The sequence below is a fragment of the Salmo trutta genome, chromosome 17, assembly GCF_901001165.1.
Source record: "Salmo trutta chromosome 17, fSalTru1.1, whole genome shotgun sequence".
NCBI lineage: Eukaryota > Metazoa > Chordata > Actinopteri > Salmoniformes > Salmonidae > Salmo > Salmo trutta.
In genome coordinates this window covers 50856192-50874846 of record NC_042973.1, presented here as the reverse complement: position 1 = coordinate 50874846, position 18655 = coordinate 50856192, and the positions used below count along the sequence as shown (strand labels likewise).

Below are 18655 nucleotides of genomic sequence, written 5' to 3'. Positions count from 1 at the left end.
ACTTGTCCGAAAACAAATGTTTTGCATATCTTTTTTGGTGTTTACTGTCATACAGTCCCAGTCAAAAGTTTGGACACCTACTCATTCAAGGGTTTCTTTATTTTTACTACTTTCTACATTGTAGAATAATAGTGAAGACAAACTATGGAATCATGTAGTAACCAAGGAAGTGTTAAACAGATTCTTCAAAGTAGCCACCCTTTGCATTGACAGTTTTGCACACTCTTGGCATTCTCTCAACCAGCTTCACCTGGAATGCTTTTCCAACAGTCTTGAAGGAGTTCCCTCGATCATTGTCATGTTGAAAAACAACTGGTACTGTGTATGTTCTTTGTTACTTTTTCTATTAGGTAATAAAAGTTATTTAACAAGCTTTCCGGAGTTTCTGTTCCTCTACACTATATTCATTCTTCATACACATACTCGTTCTGTACAAACTTTTGGGGGACATTGCTCTCCTTTTGGAATAAAAAAAAAAACCTGACATGTTATAATATATTTTTTTATTACAATTATCATCAATCTTAGCCTTTATATTCCAGTTTTTACATTTATACAGATGACTGATCTGTTTACAATATAATATGACCCATAAATAAAATAGTCAACCCAACCAGGCCCTTTATAGTACATATGCTATCCCCACTTGTCAGGGCTGCAAATGCATACTGGTAAGCCTAAATACAAAAGAAGCACATACATGGAATTAGGTGATGTCATCATACTGTATTCTATAATACATTTGCTGGCAGAAACTATCATTTTTAAAACCCTGGTTAGCAAAATAGTAGATCCTTTAATAACTGGGGCCCCCGAGTGGTGCAGCGGTCCAAGGCACTGCATCTCAGTGCTAAAGGCGTCACTACAGACCTTGGTTCGATTCCAGGCTGTATCACAACCGGACGTGATTGGGAGTCCCAATTTGCGGTGCACAATTGGCCCAGCGTTGTTAGGGTTTGGTCAGGATAGGCTGCCATTGTAAATGAGAATTTGTTCTTAACTGACTTGCCTACTTTAAATAAAGGTTAAAAAAAGAATATGCAATCTGTTTAGTCTTTCAATGCCATTCCACTACAAACATGTCTGTTTTTTGTAATCCATCTCGAGAAGACGTAGTACAACCAGTTGGCAAGAGAATTTGGCATTTGTAGCAAGCAGGCAGGCCATTTCCATATTCTGAACAGTGGCAACAAGAGATCTAGAGGGGGGTTGCAATGCAGACAGAGTATAATTTAAAAGGGTACTCCACAAAAAAGTTATGAAATTATACAGTTTTTCCCCTTGTGCCCCTTCTTTTTTTTGGACTTAGTCCGTGGGACTCCCCCGTAAGGTGGTGAGGGCAGGCCTGCCACGTGGCTAGGGCTGGGCAGGTTATCATAGTAGTGTCTGTGTGGCTGGGGGATGGGCTGCCCGAGGAAAAAGCCTTCCTCCTCAGACTCAGACTCTGAGGAGGAAGACGAGCAGGTGGAGCACCAGTCATCCTCGCCCCTGTCCCCACACAGCCCCAGGAACCTCTCCATGGCTGGGCCCTGCTGGAGCCTGTAATCTGAGGTGACTTGGTGGGGATGGGGGTGACCAGGTTGGCCCTGGCCATACCTCTGCTGGTTGGGCAGGAAGGTCTGCTGCTGGGGACCCTTGTGGCCGTGGCTCCTATGGCCTCTATGGTCCTCTCTGAAGTACATGCGGTTGGCCCTCTCCTTGGGCACCAGGTGGAGAGCGTTGTCGGAGCGGGACTTGCGGCTGCGGCGCCTCCTGTGGTGATGGTGGTGGTTGTGATGGCGGCCGGAGCTTGAGCCAAGAAGTTCCGGGTCCTGCTCTTCAAAGTGGTAGGCACGCCGCCGCGTCCGCTCGCTCATGGGGGGCTGGCGCACTGGCAGGTCACCATAGCGACCGTTGTCAACGACGTCTGGGGAGAACTTGACCTGTTGGGGTCGGGACTGGGAGCGAGTCCTCCTCAACTCCGGGACGTGAGGTGGCTTTGGGGGAGAGGGAAGAGGAGCCGCCTCTTCCTCTGGTACATTCTCCTCCACCTGCTCCAGCTCGGATGTAAGGCTCTTCAGGGAATTGGCACTGCGGTGTAACGTGGAGGAATTGAGAGTTCCCATGTTGCTTGTGTTCTCACAGTTCTCTGCCTCAAGCTCCTGGAAGTTTTGTAAGGAGTAGACCAGAGGGCGCTCTTTACTGTCTCCATTTACTGATGTCGCTGGAAGAAGAAGAAAAGGAGAGATAATGAGAATATATATTTGTATAAGGTGTCTACTCACCACAATGCTGTTTCAAATAGCAATCTGCCGTCACAGAACATTGAAAGGTAGTATGCTACACAGATCAAAACCTGGTTAAGCCTAGTCCTGGACTAAAAGGCTATTCCAATGGAGATGTAACATGTCTTACCGGTGATGTTGGACAGTGCCAGTGAGTCCATCGAGTCCCTGACGCTCTGATCCGTCTGTTTCAGCCCATCTGTGATACACTCCAGAGAGTCATCATACCACTGTTTTTCCTCCATCTGGAAGCCTTTATCCCCGATGCTACCAGCCCTGTGCTCCATCTCCAGCTCCTGGAGCTTTCTGCTGCTAGCAGGGCCTGGGTGGCTACCGTAGGCTGAATCCCCTAACCCATCCTGGGACTGAGCCCAGTACATATCTGCCTGGTACTTCTTACTGGCCAGGCTTTGGCTGCCTGACACTCCTCCACCTCCTCCTCTCCCAGCCCTTGAGCCCTGAGGCTCACACTGTTTCATCTTGACCTCTGCCTCAGTCACCCACAGATCTGTTGGGGGTCTGGAGTCGACTGCCTCACCCTGCTGGAAGACACCTTGCTCCCCAAACTTGAGCAGCAGCTGTGTCATGTAGTCCTCGTGCTCGGCCCACTCCTCTTCCTCCCGATCCTCGGGGGCCTCAGTGCCCTCCCTCCCCTTCCAAAATTGCTCCTCGTTGGCTAAACCCAGGTGGGCCAGCTTGTTGGTGAGGGTGTCTGTGTTGCCGGAATCACCGGTGAACCCAGGGAACTTGTAGTTGATGGAGGGCGAGAAGAGGAGCGACTGGCGGCACTGGTCAGCCGAGCGGCTGCTCTTGCCCATGCGGACGCTGCGGCGGGATTCGCGGGAGCGTGCAGACTGGAAGGCGGAGTCGGAGGAGTCAGAGGTGTGGACATCCTCTCCCAGACTGCAGGCCTTGGAGCAGTAAATACGGCCCTGCTTGGGCAGGAAGGGACAGCCCAGTAGAGAGCTCTTACACTGGGCACAGCAGAAACAACCCTCGGTGGCGTGCCAGTGGAGACCGTCATACGTCATCTGGGGATTGTCCACCCCTAGTGGAGAGGAAAATTTGTGTATTTTGTTAAACACTTTTGTGGTGCGATTCCCTGAATCATTGTCAAGTTCCTCCTAGGCATATGTCATATAACATGTTTAATCTGGCTGAAAATAATGACATGTTACCTTATTTGGATCTTTTGCATTGGATGACTAACACTCTCTCACTGCCTAAAAAACATTGATGTCTAACACTTTACTATTTCAGTTTATTGTAGTTTCTGGCATTTATTTTACAACGGCAGAAGCAGTGGTCTGTCTGCTTGTCTGCAGTGGTCAGGGCTTACCGATGTGTTCTCTGCAGGCCTCGCAGTACTCAGCGAAGAGCGAGCCGAAGCAGCCGCAGCAATATGGCCGCCCATCCTTCATGATATAACGCTGTCCCCCCAGCACCGTCTCACACTCGAAACAGGAGAAGTGCTTCATGTGCCAATGACGCCCCTCCGCCTCTGTGCACTCATCAGAAAAGATAACCTGAAGACCGACACATAAACAAATAGTTTGAGAAGTGCGTGGCTTGGTTTGGTCTAGCGGTTATTGCTGTTGCCTTCAGAGAACATATGCCAGTGTTGGTGTGAGTTCAATTCCGACCCAGCGTGGTTTTAGGAACAGTGCTTGGTGTGCGCCACAATGGCTCTTCACACTCACACCCACACACAAACGTCTCACCTCGTCGCAGGCTGAGCATCGGGGTTTGAGCAGTTCAGCATGGTGTCGGCCACAGTGGATCTTTCCGTCCTGGTAGAAGTAGATGAGGTCCACCAGCAGTTCGCTACACATGGAGCACGCAAAGCATGCTGGGTGCCAGACCAAACCAGGACCCGCTCTGGAGGCAAACACCGCCATCTCTCCACCGTTGACGCTCTCCCCACACTGTAATGAAAACAACAACACGGACAGGAACAGAGTTTCACTCTCAAACTAGAGATTGTATACTGTAGTATTTTACTAAGCTCATAATATTTATACATTAATTTTAGTTTAGAATTAATCGGTATACAGTACCAGTCAAAAGTTTGGACACACCTACTCATTCAAGGGTTTTTCTTAATTTGTACTATTTGTTACATTGTAGAATAATAGTGATGAAATAACACGTATGGACTCATGTAGTAACCAAAAAAGTGTTAAACAAATCAAAATATAGTTTGTATTTGAGATTCTTCAAAGTAGCCACCCTTTGTCTTGATGACAGCTTTCCACACTCTTGGCATTCTCTGAACCAGCTTTATGAGGTAGTCACCTGGAATGCATTTCAATTAACAGGTGTGCCTTTTTAAAAGTAAATTTGTGGAATTTCTTTCCTTCTTAATGCGTTTGAGCCAATCAGTTGTGTTATGACAAGGTAGGGGTGGTATTCAGAAGATAGCCCTATTTGGTAAAAGACCAAGTCCATATGACAAGAACAGTTTAAAATAAGCAAAGAGAAACAACAGTCCATCATTACTTTAAGACATTCTGGAAAATGTCAAGAACTTTGAAAGTTTCTTTAAGTACAGTTGCAAAAACCATCAAGCCCTATGATGAAACTGGCTCTCATGAGGACCGCCACAGGAAAGGAAGACCCAGAGTTACCTCTGCTGCAGAGGATAAGTTCATTAGAGTTACCAGCCTCAGAAATTGCAGCCCAAATAAATGCTTCACAGAGTTCAAGTAACAGACACATCTCAACATCAACTCTTCAGAGGAGACTGTGAATCAGGTCTTCATGGTCAAATTGCTGCAAAGAAACCACTAAAGGACAACAATAAGAAGAGACTTGTTTGGGCCAAGAAACACAAGCAATGGACATTAGACCGGTGGAAATCTGTCCTTTGGTCGGATCAGTCCAAATTTGAGATTTTTGGTTCCAACCGCTGTGTCTTTGTGAGACGCAGAGTAGGTGAACGGATGATCTCCGCATGTGTGGTTCCCACCATGAAGCATGGAGAAGGTGGTGTGATGGTGCTTTGCTGGTGACACTGTCTATCATTTGTTTTTCAACAGGACAATGACCCAACACACCTCCAGGATGTGTAAGGGCTATTTGACCAAGAAGGAGAGTGATGGAGTGCTGCATCAGATGACCTGGTCTCCACAATCACCCAACCTCAACCCAATTGAGATGGTTTGGTGTAAGTCGGACCGCAGAGTGAAGGAAAAGCAGCCAACAAGTGCTCAGCATATGTGGGAACTCATTCAAGACTGTTGGAAAAGCATTCCAGGTGAAGCTGGTTGAGAAAAAAGCTGTCATCAAGGCAAAGGGTGGCTACTTCTGAAGAATCTCAAATATATTTAGATTTGTTTTACACTTGCTTTGTTACTACATGATTCCATATGTGTTATTTCCTAGTTTTGATGTCTTCACTATTATTGTACAATGTAGAAAATAGTACAAATAAAGAAAACCCCTTGAATGAGTAGGTGTGTCCAAACGTTTGACTGGTACTGTACATTTAATTAAAATTACCATTCAAGACCAGTAAAATGTGCATATTGTATTTTTAAATGTCAAAGTACTGACATTTTGAAAACATGAATTCCATTACTAATTCAATGTGTGGTTGACTGCCACATGTACTCATTCATGGCTAAATGGCCTGCTTATGTAACCTCCAGTCTGGAGTGTGTACCTGTGGCCTATCCTTTCTATCCTATCCTACAGCATTGCCTCTCTAACTAGGGTGCCGTGTTGGGGAGTAGTGAACTACATTTAGTTCAACTAGTCATTTAATTTACATTTTGCAGTAGCTTGGTGGTAGTGTTTTCAGTAGTCAATTCCTTTTCTTTTTTTTTGCCATGTAGCAGTGTAGCTAACTACTGGAACTACAGACAACTTATTTTACAAAAAGGAAATATGGTTGAAGGCAAGAAATGTCTTTCTTTTCCAGCATCATATCTGCATAAATCTGAAACATTTTTTGTGTTTAATAGGCTAAATTACACATTCTATTAACATTTAACTCCAGTGATCTGTTCTTGCAATTTGAAGTCTATGACATTTCTGATTTAGATATGATCATTTATCACAAAGTAGTTTGGATGTACCTTTTCAAAGTAACTTTAAGTAAAATATATTTTTCTTAAGGGTTAGCTTTAGTGTAGCTTAACTAATTCCAGTGTGAAGAAATTGGTAGCTTGTTAAACTATACAGTATTTTCAGAGTAGCTTCACTAAGTCTCCATGCCCAACTGGGGAGAAAGGGTGGGTTGAGAGACGTGGCCTATTCCCTTCCATCTGTGTTGAGACCGTGTCAGTACAGAACATGGCATCTGGTGTTATTATGGGAATTATGACCGTGAGGCTAACTGTGGTCCACTCTGGTCCCACTGCGGTCAGGTTGTCAGGCTCTTGTTTGTTTGTCTCTGTATGCCATGTGGGGACACACAGGCCTTGCTTTTAACATACACACACTCTCTCTCTTTCTCGCTCTCACACACACAGTACTCACACATTGCATAAGCTAAAGCAGGCAGTGAGCAAGCATCAGCGCTGATGAGAAAACAGCCTTTATCTTGGAGTGGAGTGAGTGATGTTGACTGGAGGGAGAGCCACCAGAGAGCTGTGTTTTGACAAGAGGGCTCCCGAGTGGCACAGCGGTCTAAGGCACTGCATCTCAGTGCAAGAGGCATCACTACAGTCCCTGGTTCGAATCCAGGCTGTATCACATCCGGCCCTGATTGGGAGTCCCATAGGGTGGCGCACAATTGGCCCAGCGTCGGGCCGGGGTAGGCCGTCATTGTAAATAAGAATTTGTGCTTCACTGACTTGCCTAGTTAAATAAAAGTTACATTTAAAGAAATTAAATAAAAATGATGGTCAACCCCAGGCTGCTCAGGACCCATTGTAAATTCACTAAATAAAACACTGAATGTGGTGCGAGCACAGCAGAGTGCAGTACAGTCCGCCAACCTTCTAACGACTCTCCAAACCACCGAGAGGCTTTTTAGATTGTAGACTGCATGGCTGAAAATCCAGCATATGTTTAGGGATCTCTGGCATGGCATGGTTAACATGGAGCTTCTTGTCTGTGTTTTAGCCTTATATTCACAATGGGATAAACAAAAAGGCGACATCTCTCTGTAGTCTGTTTCTCAATAGTATACATAAGTTACTTGAGTAATGCGGATCAGTGTGTCCTGTTAGGGACTGAGGTAAGGTGAGAGAGGCAGAGCGGGGACGTACATGTTCGCAGACGCTGTGTAGCAGGGCCTGGGGCAGCAGTTTGAGGGAGCCCCTCCCCAGCGCCTCCTTCTTCCTCTGGACACTGAACATGTGGAGCTCCTTCTTCTCCTCCTCACTGAGAGACTGGCAGTAGCGCACCTGGGGGGAGGGAGGGAGAGAGATAGAAGGAACAGTCAAACACAGGGGAAGTGGACTTTTATTGTACAACACAAACAGAACAAAGAGTGGCAACCAACATGAGGGAGTGGAGTCGACGTCAAACTAGGAGGAAATAGGTATTTTAGTGTTTTAGTGAAACACACACAGATCAGTCCTTCAATCATCATAAGACAGAGAGCGAGTTGAGCTACATAGCAGGGCATGTTCAACTAAGCCATCTCTTTCCCTCCTCTTGCCCTTCCACCTCCGTCATCCCCACTCCAAAACCTCCACCCTAAACCTAAGCCTGGCTTAGCTCTGAGAACTATTTTATTTTTTAACACTCCCTTTTTGATGTCTCCCTCCTAAACCGCTAACAAGGGAAAGCAGACATTAACAGTTTACACAAACAAGGGTTGTGTTTAGAGTGAAATCACGAGAGGGCGAGCAACAAAGAGACGCAGGGTAGGCAGCTCAGGCAGTGATGCCACTGTTAGTGGCGGTGGCATAAAGAAAGACTCTTTCTCTTTCAGCAGCGTCCCCCGTCGCACAGTTCTGTCCCCGTAATGCCTCGCCGTCCCACAGTTCTGTCCCCATAAAGACCACAGCTATGACAGGGATCCTGCTAGCGGGGGCTCCCAGCAAACATCATCAAATCTTTATGTCAAAAGACGTATTGTGCCCACGCCATTTCAGTCTGTGACCCAGCGTGGGACCAAGGGACTAAAAACTCTGACGCTGGCAACGTGAATGTCTTGTCCTCCCACGCATGACCAGAATGGCGTGGAGCTATAGGTGACAGGGATGGAGTGAATTCCATTTCAACTCCGTCAACTGGAAGTCAAATAAAATGTTGTTGATGCTTGGAGAATTGGACTTGAAGTTTATTTCTAGTCTGAATTTAAATGGAATTGCCACCAACCCTGGTAGGTAGTTGGTCTTAAACAGAGGTTAACTAAAAGGCAGTGAAGGGCAAGGGTCGGACACAGCTCTTCAAACAACATTGAGTCCAAAAAAGGGGATGGGAGGGATGGATTTGGGGGAAATGGGTGCTGTCCTTCTGTGAGACCTGCCCTGTTACGATGCCTTTAATGAGAGGTCTCACTGGGATGCATTTTATGACGCATACATAAACACACACAGAGTATAGACACACACAGTTTATGAACTACACACACCCATGCATGCACATACACACACAAACTCTTTGGGGTCTATCTCTTACCTCATTGTCATGTGGAGGCAGTTGATACAGGAGTTGTTTGATTCTGAACTTCTCTCCGGGACTGTTAACATAAGGGACCTTGTCCTCAGGCAGACAGGAGAAATACAGCTGGACCTGGAATATAGACAGCAAAAGAGAGATGTTTAGAGACAGGAACAAATTCATTTTTCTTTTAGTATGTATATTTGATCCAAGCGAGAATTGAACCTTGGCGTTGGTAGCGCCATGCTTCCACCTACCACACAAACAAATTAGCCCGGAGGGTTACCTATACTGTGAAGTAACATGAAAGTCAAATGTTCTTGGTTAAGAACATGAAAACAGTCCTGACCTTTTTCTAGTTCCCTGTTGAAAGAAGAGCACCTTCACAGATTTCTCTTAACCTATTTCACTGGCCCAGATAGATATTATTCAGTACATTAGGAATAATAATATACCTACCCAGACTGTCCCTGGATAATGTGCTGCGTGCATGTATGTGCGTGCGGTGGGCATGTGCGTGCGTTTGTGTATCCCTACTCTAAAAGTCAGCACATCGCGGGCTCCTTTCTTGTGAGACAGACAGACTTGTCAAGCACCACCCCAAAGCCACTTAGAGACAGGATGTGTATATTTTTATTTACACACTCGGGCATGGAAAAGTCTGCTAGTGATTAGTGGAGATCTGGCAGATCAGATGCTGGAGAAGGCCTTTAGTCGTGGATCAGGCCCCCATTGCTCACCCCGTCCTGCTGGTTGCTGGCAACACCAGGCTCAGCTCGGAGCGGGCATCGCCACGGCTGCCTTTTACAGGCCTGTCACAAACAGAGTCCACTTGTGTTATGTGGCACTCTCCCAAGTACCGGGGAGGCCTCCTTCCCTTCCTTCTCTCATCTGTCTTTCTCACTCTCTCCCTCCCTTCCCTTACTCCCCTCAATCTATCCCCCTCTCCCTCCCTTTAAAAAGCACACGTGGAAGCAATGAAGGGTGATCGGGGGAGAGAAAGGGGAGAGAAGGGACCGAAGCAACAGGGAGACCCTGCCTCTAAAGCCTCCCCTTTGTGTGTAAATGCATGGGTTAACTGTAATGCCTTTACAGCAGCTATTCTGTGGAACAGCCCTGTAGTGCACATTATGGGGTGATCACTACAGTGGAGAAACACACAGCCCTGGAAGAAGGGCGTCTTGTCAGTGTACTGTTCTGTAACCCCTGGCCTGGGGAGGTGGATATAGGGGGCAATAGAGCAGCAGGAAGCCCCCTCTAAACAGGAGACAAGAACATCCCACCTTTTTATCTGGTGTCTGTAATGACCCTTCCTCGTAAAGTAGCCTTCAGTGGTGGTCAACGGCCCCGAGGGGCAAAGTAGTAACCAGCCCAGTGGCCCCAAGGGTCAAAGTGCCACGGTGACAGTTAAACAGTTAAAGACAGGCAGCTTTGTCCTGCTTCAGGTTGACAAGCCCTCCCGCTGCACTGCCCACCACCCCAAAAACCTGAGGAGGCCTGGTAATTTACCTAATGGAGTTATGACAAGGAGAATAATGACAGAGAAAGCTACTGTGGTATTTTTCAGCTCCTATCTAAACAAGCGAATCTGCTTCTGGGCCTTTTGTGCAGGTAGCCTAGTGGTTAGAGCGTTGGACTAGTAACCGAAAGGTTGCAAGATCGAATCCCCGAGCTGACAAGGTACAAATCTGTCGTTCTGCCCCTGAACAAGGCAGTTAACCCACTGTTCCCTGGTAGGCCGTCATTGAAAATAAGAATTTGTTCTTAACTGACTTGCCTAGTTAAATAAAGGTAAAATAAAATTAAAATAAAAAGTTGGTAAGAGCATGACATTAGAAACGGCAAGGTCGTGGGTTCAATTCCCACAAGTAATCATCACATACTGCCTTGTGTCATTTTGTGGAACAGGGGAACAGCGGTTGTATTGCATATGTGACATATTAGTGGCATATAGTGTTGAATTTAAGGGGCATGCATTAGAAATGGGGGTGCTGTGTAGATTTTGGCGCGTCTCACCTGTTCTGGTCTGAGGCCGGGCGGTACCCAGGCGTACTCCTCCAGGGCACATCCGGAGTCGTCGTCTGACGTGGAGCTCCTCTGGAAGCCATAGTTCAGTCGACTTTTGACCTTCTGCTCCATCACAGCCCGTGGGCCCCGAACCCCAACCTGGTAACCACACGCACTCTCCAGGTTCATCACACACCACGCCTTCTACTGCAGAGAGAAAGAAGGAGAGAGGGATGTGTTACTTCAGGGGCGAAAGTATAAGCTTTTCACACTACTGAGTCCAACCGAGCCGAGCCAAACCAAGCTGTACTGATATGGACTGGTAACCCATCCACTATAGTTGCTATAACCCCCCCCCCCCCCCCACCGTTCCAGGAATCTCACTCAGCAGTCACTGAGTCACTATACCACCACTTTCATGTGGGATGTTTTCCCCAAAAGGCGCTGAGGGGATCTGGGTAACACTTAAGTTCTTCTGGTGACGATTTGCCTTTACGATTCCCAATCACAATGGTACTATTTTTTGCCATTGTGGCAGTGTTTCCTCATGATGGATCCCCCTCATGTGGCTTGGGTCGAAAACCATTATAAAACTCCCCCAGTTTGCAAGTTCATTTTATGAGGTGGTGTCTTGACTTGTTGTGAGACCTTTACAGACTGCTTGTATTACAGTACCTGAACTCTACATCGACTTCAACAATGGACTGCACATTCCACCTTCATGCTGCAATTACTTTTCCTTTCAGCACAGACGTCAGAGCAAAACCAGGCCGAGCAGACTCGCACTTTAAAATCTCACCTTATCACCTTATCTGTACAGCACATGCTTCAGAGACAGATGAGTTATACACTGAGTGTACAAAACATTAAGAACCCCTGCTCTTTCCGTGACATAGTCTGACCAGGTGAATCGATGTGAAAGCTATGATCCCTTATTGATGGCACTTGTTAAATCCACTTCAATCAGTGTAGATGAAGGGGAAGTGACCGGTTAAAGAAGGATTTTAAAGCCTTGAGACAATTGAGACATGGATTGTGTATGTGTGCCACTCAGAGGGTGAACTGGCAAGACCACAGATATACAGTCGTGGCCAAAGGTTTTGAGAATGACACAAATATTAATTTCCACAAGGTTTGCTGCTTCAGTGTCTTTAGATATTTTTTGTCAGATGTTACTATGTAATACTGAAGTATAATTACAAGCATTTCACAAGTGTCAAAGGCTTTTATTGACAATTACATGAAGTTGATGCAAAGAGTCAATATTTGCAGTGTTGACCCTTCTTTTTCAAGACCTCTGCAATCCGCCCTGGCATGCTGTCAATTAACTTCTGGGCCACATCCTGACTGATGGCAGCCCATTCTTGCATAATCAATGCTTGGAGTTTGTCAGAATTTGTGGGGTTTTTGTTTGTCCACCCGCCTCTTGAGGATTGGCCACAAGTTCTCAATGGGATTAAGGTCTGGGGAGTTTCCTGGCCATGGACCCAAAATATCGATGTTTTGTTCCCCGAGCCACTTAGTTATCACTTTTGCCTTGTGGCAAGGTACTCCATCATGCTGGAAAAGGCATTGTTCGTCACCAAACTGTTCCTGGATGGTTGGGAGAAGTTGCTCTCGGAGGATGTGTTGGTACCATTCTTTATTCATGGCTGTGTTCTTAGGCAGAATTGTGAGTGAGCCCACTCCTTTGGCTGAGAAGCAACCCCACACATGAATGGTCTCAGGATGCTTTACAGTTGGCATGACACAGGACTGATGGTAGCGCTCACCTTGTCTTCTCCGGACAAGCTTTTTTTCCCGGATGCCCCAAACAATCCGAAAGGGGATTCATCAGAGAAAATGACTTTACCCCAGTCCTCAGCTGTCCAATCCCTGTACCTATTGTAGAATATCAGTCTGTCCCTGATGTTTTTCCTGGAGAGAAGTGGCTTCTTTGCTGCCCTTCTTGCACCAGGCCATCCTCCAAAAGTCTTCGCCTCACTGTGCGTGCAGATGCACTCACACCTGCCTGCTGCCATTCCTGAGCAAGCTCTGTCCTTTAAGTGCCTTTTGGCAAACTCCAAGCGGGCTGTCATGTGACTTTACTGAGGAGTGGCTTCTGTCTGGCCACTTTACCATAACGGCCTGATTTGTGGAGTGCTGGAAGATTCTCCCATCTCCACAGAGGAACTCTGGAGCAATGTCAAAGTGACCATCGGGTTCTTGGTCACCTCCCTGACCAAGGCCCTTCTCCCCTTATTGCTTAGTTTGGCCGGGCGGCCAGCTCTAGCAAGAGTCTTGGTGTTTATAATCTTCTTCCATTTAAGCATGATGGAGGCCACTGTGTTCTTGGGGATCTTCAATGCTGCAGAAAGTTTTGGTACCCTACACCCGATCTGTGCCTCGACCAAATCCTGTCTCGGAGCTCTCAGACAATTCCTTCAAGCTCATGGCTTGGTTTTTGCTCTGACTTGCACTGTCATCTGTGGGACCCTATATAGACAGGTGTGTGCCTTTCCAAATCATGTCCAATCAATTGAATTTACCACAGGTGGGCTGCAATCAAGTTGTAGAAACATCTCGATGATCAATGGAAACAGGATGCACCTGAGCTCAATTTCGAGTCTCATTGCAAAGGGTCTGAATATTTATGTAAATAAGGTATTTCTTTTTTTTTATTAGCAAACATTTCTAAAAACTTGTTTTCGCATTGTCATTATGGGGTATTGTGTGAAGATTGATGATGGTCATTTTTATTTTTTTTATCAGTTTTAGAATAATAACGTAACAAAATGTGGAAAAAGTCAAGGGGCCTGAATACTTTCGGAATGTACTGTAAGTGCCTTTGAATAGGTAATGGTAGTAGGTGCCAGCACTACAACGCTGCTGGGTTTTTCCACACATAACAGTTTCCTGTGTGTATCAATGGTCCACCACCCAAAGGACAGGGAAGCATTGGAGTCAACATGGGCCAGCATCCCTGTGGAATGCTTTTGACACCTTGTAGAGTCCATTCCATGACGAATTGAGGATGTTCTGAGGGCGAAAAAAAGGAGGGATGCAACTCAATATTAGGAAGGCGTTCTTAATGTTTTGTACACTCAGTGTAGCTCATCATGACACTGTCTCTATATGATTGAGGGTAACATATATAAGGCTAAAGCAATGGTTGCATCCCAAATGGCACCCTACAGTAGATAGTGTAGTACTTTTAACCAGAGCTCTATGTTTAAAGGAGGGAATAGTGGCAGTTTTACGGGCTCCTGACCAATTGTTCTATTTTGTGTATTTTTTCATGCTGATCTCAACTTTTTTGTACGTAATGTTTCCGCCAACGTTTCCTATGACCGAAAGAGCTTCTGGAGTCTCGAGGTTCATCTTGTGGACCATGTTATTTACCAAAATACTTACCATTTTTATTTTTACCATCACAAACCGATGCTAAGACCGCACTCAACAAGCTGTATAGGGCCAAAAGCAGACAAGAAAATGCTCACCTAGAGGCAGTGCTCCTAGTGGCCAGTGACTTTAATGCAGGAAAACTCAAATCCGTTTTACCCAATTTCTATCAGCATGTCACCTGTGCAACTAGAGGCAAAAAAACCTAGATCACCTAACTATATCCTCCTTATTCCTGCTTACAAGCAAAAACTCAAACAGGATGTACCAGTACCAAATGACTGAAGCGGTCAGATGAAGCAGATGCTAAGCTACAGGACTGTTTCGCTAGCACCGACTGGAATATGTTTCCGGGATTCATCCGATGGCATTAAGGCACATCAGTCACCGGCTTCATTAATAAGTGCATTGACGATGTCGTTCCTACAGCGTGCGTACGTCATATCCCAACCAGAACCAATGGATTACAGGCAACATCTGCACTGAGCTAAAGGCTAGAGCTGCCGCTTTCAAGGAGCGGGACACTAATCCGGACGCTTATAAGAAATCACGTTACACCTTCCCATGAACCATCAAACAGGCAAAGCATCAATATAGCACCAAGATTGAATCTTACTACACCGGCTCTCATGCTCTTCGGATGTTGCAGGGTTTGCAAACTATCACGGATAACAAGCTGTCCAGTGACGCGAGCTTACCAGATGAGCTAAATTACTTATATGCTTGCTTCGAGGCTAGCAACACTGAACCATGCATGAGGGCACAAGCTGTTCCGTACGACTGTGTGATCACGCTCTCCGTAGCTGGAGTAAGACCTTTAAACAGGTTAACATTCAAGGCCGCAGGGCCAGACGGATTACCAGGACACGTACTCAGAGCATGCACTTACCAGCTGGCAAGTGTCTTCACTGACATTTTCAACCTCTCCCTGATCCAGACTGTAATATCTACATGTTTCAAGCCGACTCCCATAGTCCCTGTGCACAAGAACGCCAAGGTAACCTGTTTAAATGTCTATCGCCCAGTAGCACTCACATCTGTAAACATGAAATGCTTTGAAAGGCTGGTCATGGCTCACATCAACACCATCATCCCAGACACTCTGGACCCACTCCAATTTGCATACCAGCCCAACAGATCCACAGATGACGCAATCTCTATTGCACTCCACACTGTCCTTTCCCACCTGGACAATAGGAACACCTACGTGGGAATGCTGTTCATTGACTACAGCTCAGTGTTCAACACCGTAGTTCCCTTCCAAACTCATCGCTAAGTAAAGGATTAAACACCTCCCTGCAACTGGATCCTGGACTTCCTATCTGGCCACCCCCAGGGGTGAGGGTAGGCAACAACACATCCGCCACGCTGACCCTTAACATTGGGGCCCCTCAGGGGTGTGTTTAGTCCACTCCTGTACTCCCTGTTCACCTACGACTGCGTGGCCGTGCACGACTCCAACACCATCATTATGTTTTCAGACAACACTACGGTGGTAGGCCTGATCACTGACGTCAATAAGACAGCCTACAGGGAGGAGGTCAGAGACCTGGCAGTGTGGTGCCAGGACAACAACCTCTCCCTCAACGTCAGCAAGACAAAGGAGCTGATCGTAGACTACAGGAAACGGAGGGCTGAGCACGCCCCCATCCACATCGACGGGGCTGTAGTGGAGCAGGTTGAGCGCTTCAAGTTCCTAGGTGTCCACATCACTAAGGAATGATCATGGTCCACACAGTCACTTCTTCCCCCTCAGGAGGCTGAAAATATTTGGCATGGGTCCTCAGATCCTCAAGAAGTTTTACAACTGCACCATTGAGAGCCATTTGCATGGCTGCATCCCCGCTTGGTATGGCAACTTCTTGGCATTCGACCGCAAGGTGTTACAGAGGGTAGTGCGTAAAGCCAAGTACATCACTGGGGCCGAGCTCACTGCCATCCAGGACCTCTATACCAGGCGGTGTCAGAGGAAGGCCCTAAAAACTCTTCATTCTGCTACCGCACGGCAAGCGGTACCGATGCACCACGTCTGGAACCAACAGGACCCTCAACAGCTTCAAGCCATAAGACTACTAAATAGTTTGTCCGGGTAGCTATTGGTTAACTATTTAACAATCTGCATTGACACTTTTTTGCACTAACTCTTTTAACTCATCACATACGCTGCTGCTACTGTCTATTATCTATCCTGTTGCCTAGTCACTTTATCCCTACCTATATGTAAATATCTACCTCGATTACCTCGTACCACTGCACAATGACTCTACTGGTAACCTGTGTATATGGCCAAGTTATCGTTCCTCATTGTGTATTTACTCCTTGTGTTATTGTTTTTCTATTATTTCTCAGTTTTTCCTCTCTGCATTGCTGGGAAGGGCCCGTAAGTAAGCATTTCACTGGTAGCCTCACCGGTTGTTTACAAAGCATGTGACAAATCAAATGTGATCTCTCTATATGAGGCTAATATATTGGATGTAAGATCTCAAGATAAAGGGTTCCTCACTGTAGCTCTGTATAAACAACAGTACCCTGGCCTTAGTATGCGCAAATCCCTGTGGATCCCAGAGCCATATGGGGAATGTCCAAATTCCCCTGCTCTTTGCCCCTCTCTCTCCTTTTTCTTTCCTTCCCTCGCTTCTCCTTCTCCTCGGCTGTTTGTTTTTCAACCTGCCACAGCGAGAGAGGGAAGAGGGTGTCTGTCTGTCTCTCTGATCATCCTTTATTCTTTGGAATGGATATAGGGAAGAGACAGAGGGGACTCGGGGGAGGCCAGGGCGAGGAAGAGAGCAATGGATGGATGGATGGATGGAAAGATGGGGACGACAGAAGAGTGGACCCTGACACGGAGAGATAGAAATAGGGCAGATGGATCAAAGAATGACTCGCCGCAACGCTGACCCACCACACGCACGCAAGCGTGCACACGCATGCACGAACACACCCACACCCACCCACACAGCTGACCGGCCACACAGGAGAGCAGTGTGCACGCTTGCGGAGATAAATTGAGAAGTGGATAAGCAAGGGGACTACTCTGTCTTGTCACTGAAATCACTGAGCTGAGGCAGCTGAAGGTTTCAGGGCCTCCTCAGTTTTTTGCGTGCAGCCTACTGTTGTGTCTTTGACTACATTTCAAGAGAGCAATGACAAAACAGCTTTGACATACAAGACAGTTTTGCTCTGTAAGGATGGAAGGAAAACACATTCATTAGGCATACAACATTCAAGTAGCAGTAGTACAGTTCTACCAATGCTACTACTGCTGCAGCGGCGGCGACTACAACTACTACATACTATACAAATGCTACTCTGAGCTGTACAAGTCATGCTGAAAGGCCTTGTATGACATACAGGCACGGAGTAAATTAATAGGCGGTTGTGGCCATTTCTCAAAGGAAGGGCCACAGCTCTACAGCTCTGAGGGAGACTCCACAGCCCTCCCCAGCCAGTGGTCAGCACACCCCGCTTGTACCCCTGCTTCCACCCCCCACAGCTAGGCAGGCACACAGGGTTGGGGAGGGCTGTGGGGACACAGCTGAGAAAACCAGCCACACTTGACTGGTGCCTTTGAAGAAGTCAGGCGTGACAGTAGTGGGCCAGAATTCACTCTCTCAATTAATTTAAATTAAATTCAAGGGCTTTAATGGCAAGGACTTTAATGGCAATGTTAACATATGTTTCATATGTTAACATTGCCAAAGCAAGTGAAGTAGATAATAAATAAAAGTGAAATAAACAAAAATGAACCGTAAACATTACACTCACAGAAGTTCCAAAAGAATAAAGACATTTCAAATGTCATATTATGTATATATACAGTCTCTCTCTCTCTCCCTGTTTTTATATTTCTCTCTCTCTCCCCGTTTTTCTATTTCTCTCTCTCTCTCCCATTTTTCTATTTCTCTCTCTCCATTTTCTATTTCTCTCTGTCTCTCTCGCTGTTTTCTATTTCTCTCTGTCTCTTGCTCCGTTTTTCTATTTCTCTCTCCGTTTTTCTATTTCTCTCTCTCCGTTTTTCTATTTCTCTCTCTCTCTCCCCGTTTTCTATTTCTCTCTGTCTCTCTCTCCGTTTTCTATTTCTCTATTTCTCTCTCGCTCCGTTTTTCTATTTCTCTCTCTCCGTGTTTCTATTTCTCTCTCTCCCCGTTTTTTTCTATTTCTCTCTCTCTCTCTCCATTTTTCTATTGCTCTCTCTCTCTCCGTTTTTTCTATTTCTCTCTCTCTCTCCGTTTTTTCTATTTCTCTCTCTCTCTCCGTTTTTTCTATTTCTCTCTCTCTCTCCGTTTTTTCTATTTCTCTCTCTCTCTCCGTTTTTTCTATTTCTCTCTCTCTCTCCGTTTTTCTATTTCTCTCTCTCTCTCCGTTTTTTCTATTTCTCTCTCTCCCCGTTTTTTTCTATTTCTCTCTCTCTCTCTCCATTTTTCTATTTCTCTCTCTCTCTC

General features: G+C 46.2%; 1 protein-coding gene across 3 annotated transcripts in view; it reads right to left on the bottom strand.

Moving 5' to 3' along the window:
- Nucleotides 1-486: 486 nt before the first annotated feature.
- The window catches only part of LOC115152359 (prickle-like protein 1), a 46026-nt gene continuing 27857 nt past the window's right edge, over nt 487-18655 (bottom strand). For all 3 annotated transcript variants that reach the window (XM_029697148.1, XM_029697147.1, XM_029697145.1), the window contains exons 2-8: nt 10842-11039; nt 8844-8957; nt 7481-7618; nt 3986-4189; nt 3604-3790; nt 2395-3312; nt 487-2203 (exon numbers count right to left, since the gene is read on the bottom strand). In XM_029697148.1, the coding sequence (XP_029553008.1) occupies nt 1257-2203; nt 2395-3312; nt 3604-3790; nt 3986-4189; nt 7481-7618; nt 8844-8957; nt 10842-11021 (2688 nt within the window). In that variant the 5' untranslated portion in view covers nt 11022-11039 and the 3' untranslated portion in view covers nt 487-1256. The remainder of the gene's footprint in view (nt 2204-2394; nt 3313-3603; nt 3791-3985; nt 4190-7480; nt 7619-8843; nt 8958-10841; nt 11040-18655) is intronic.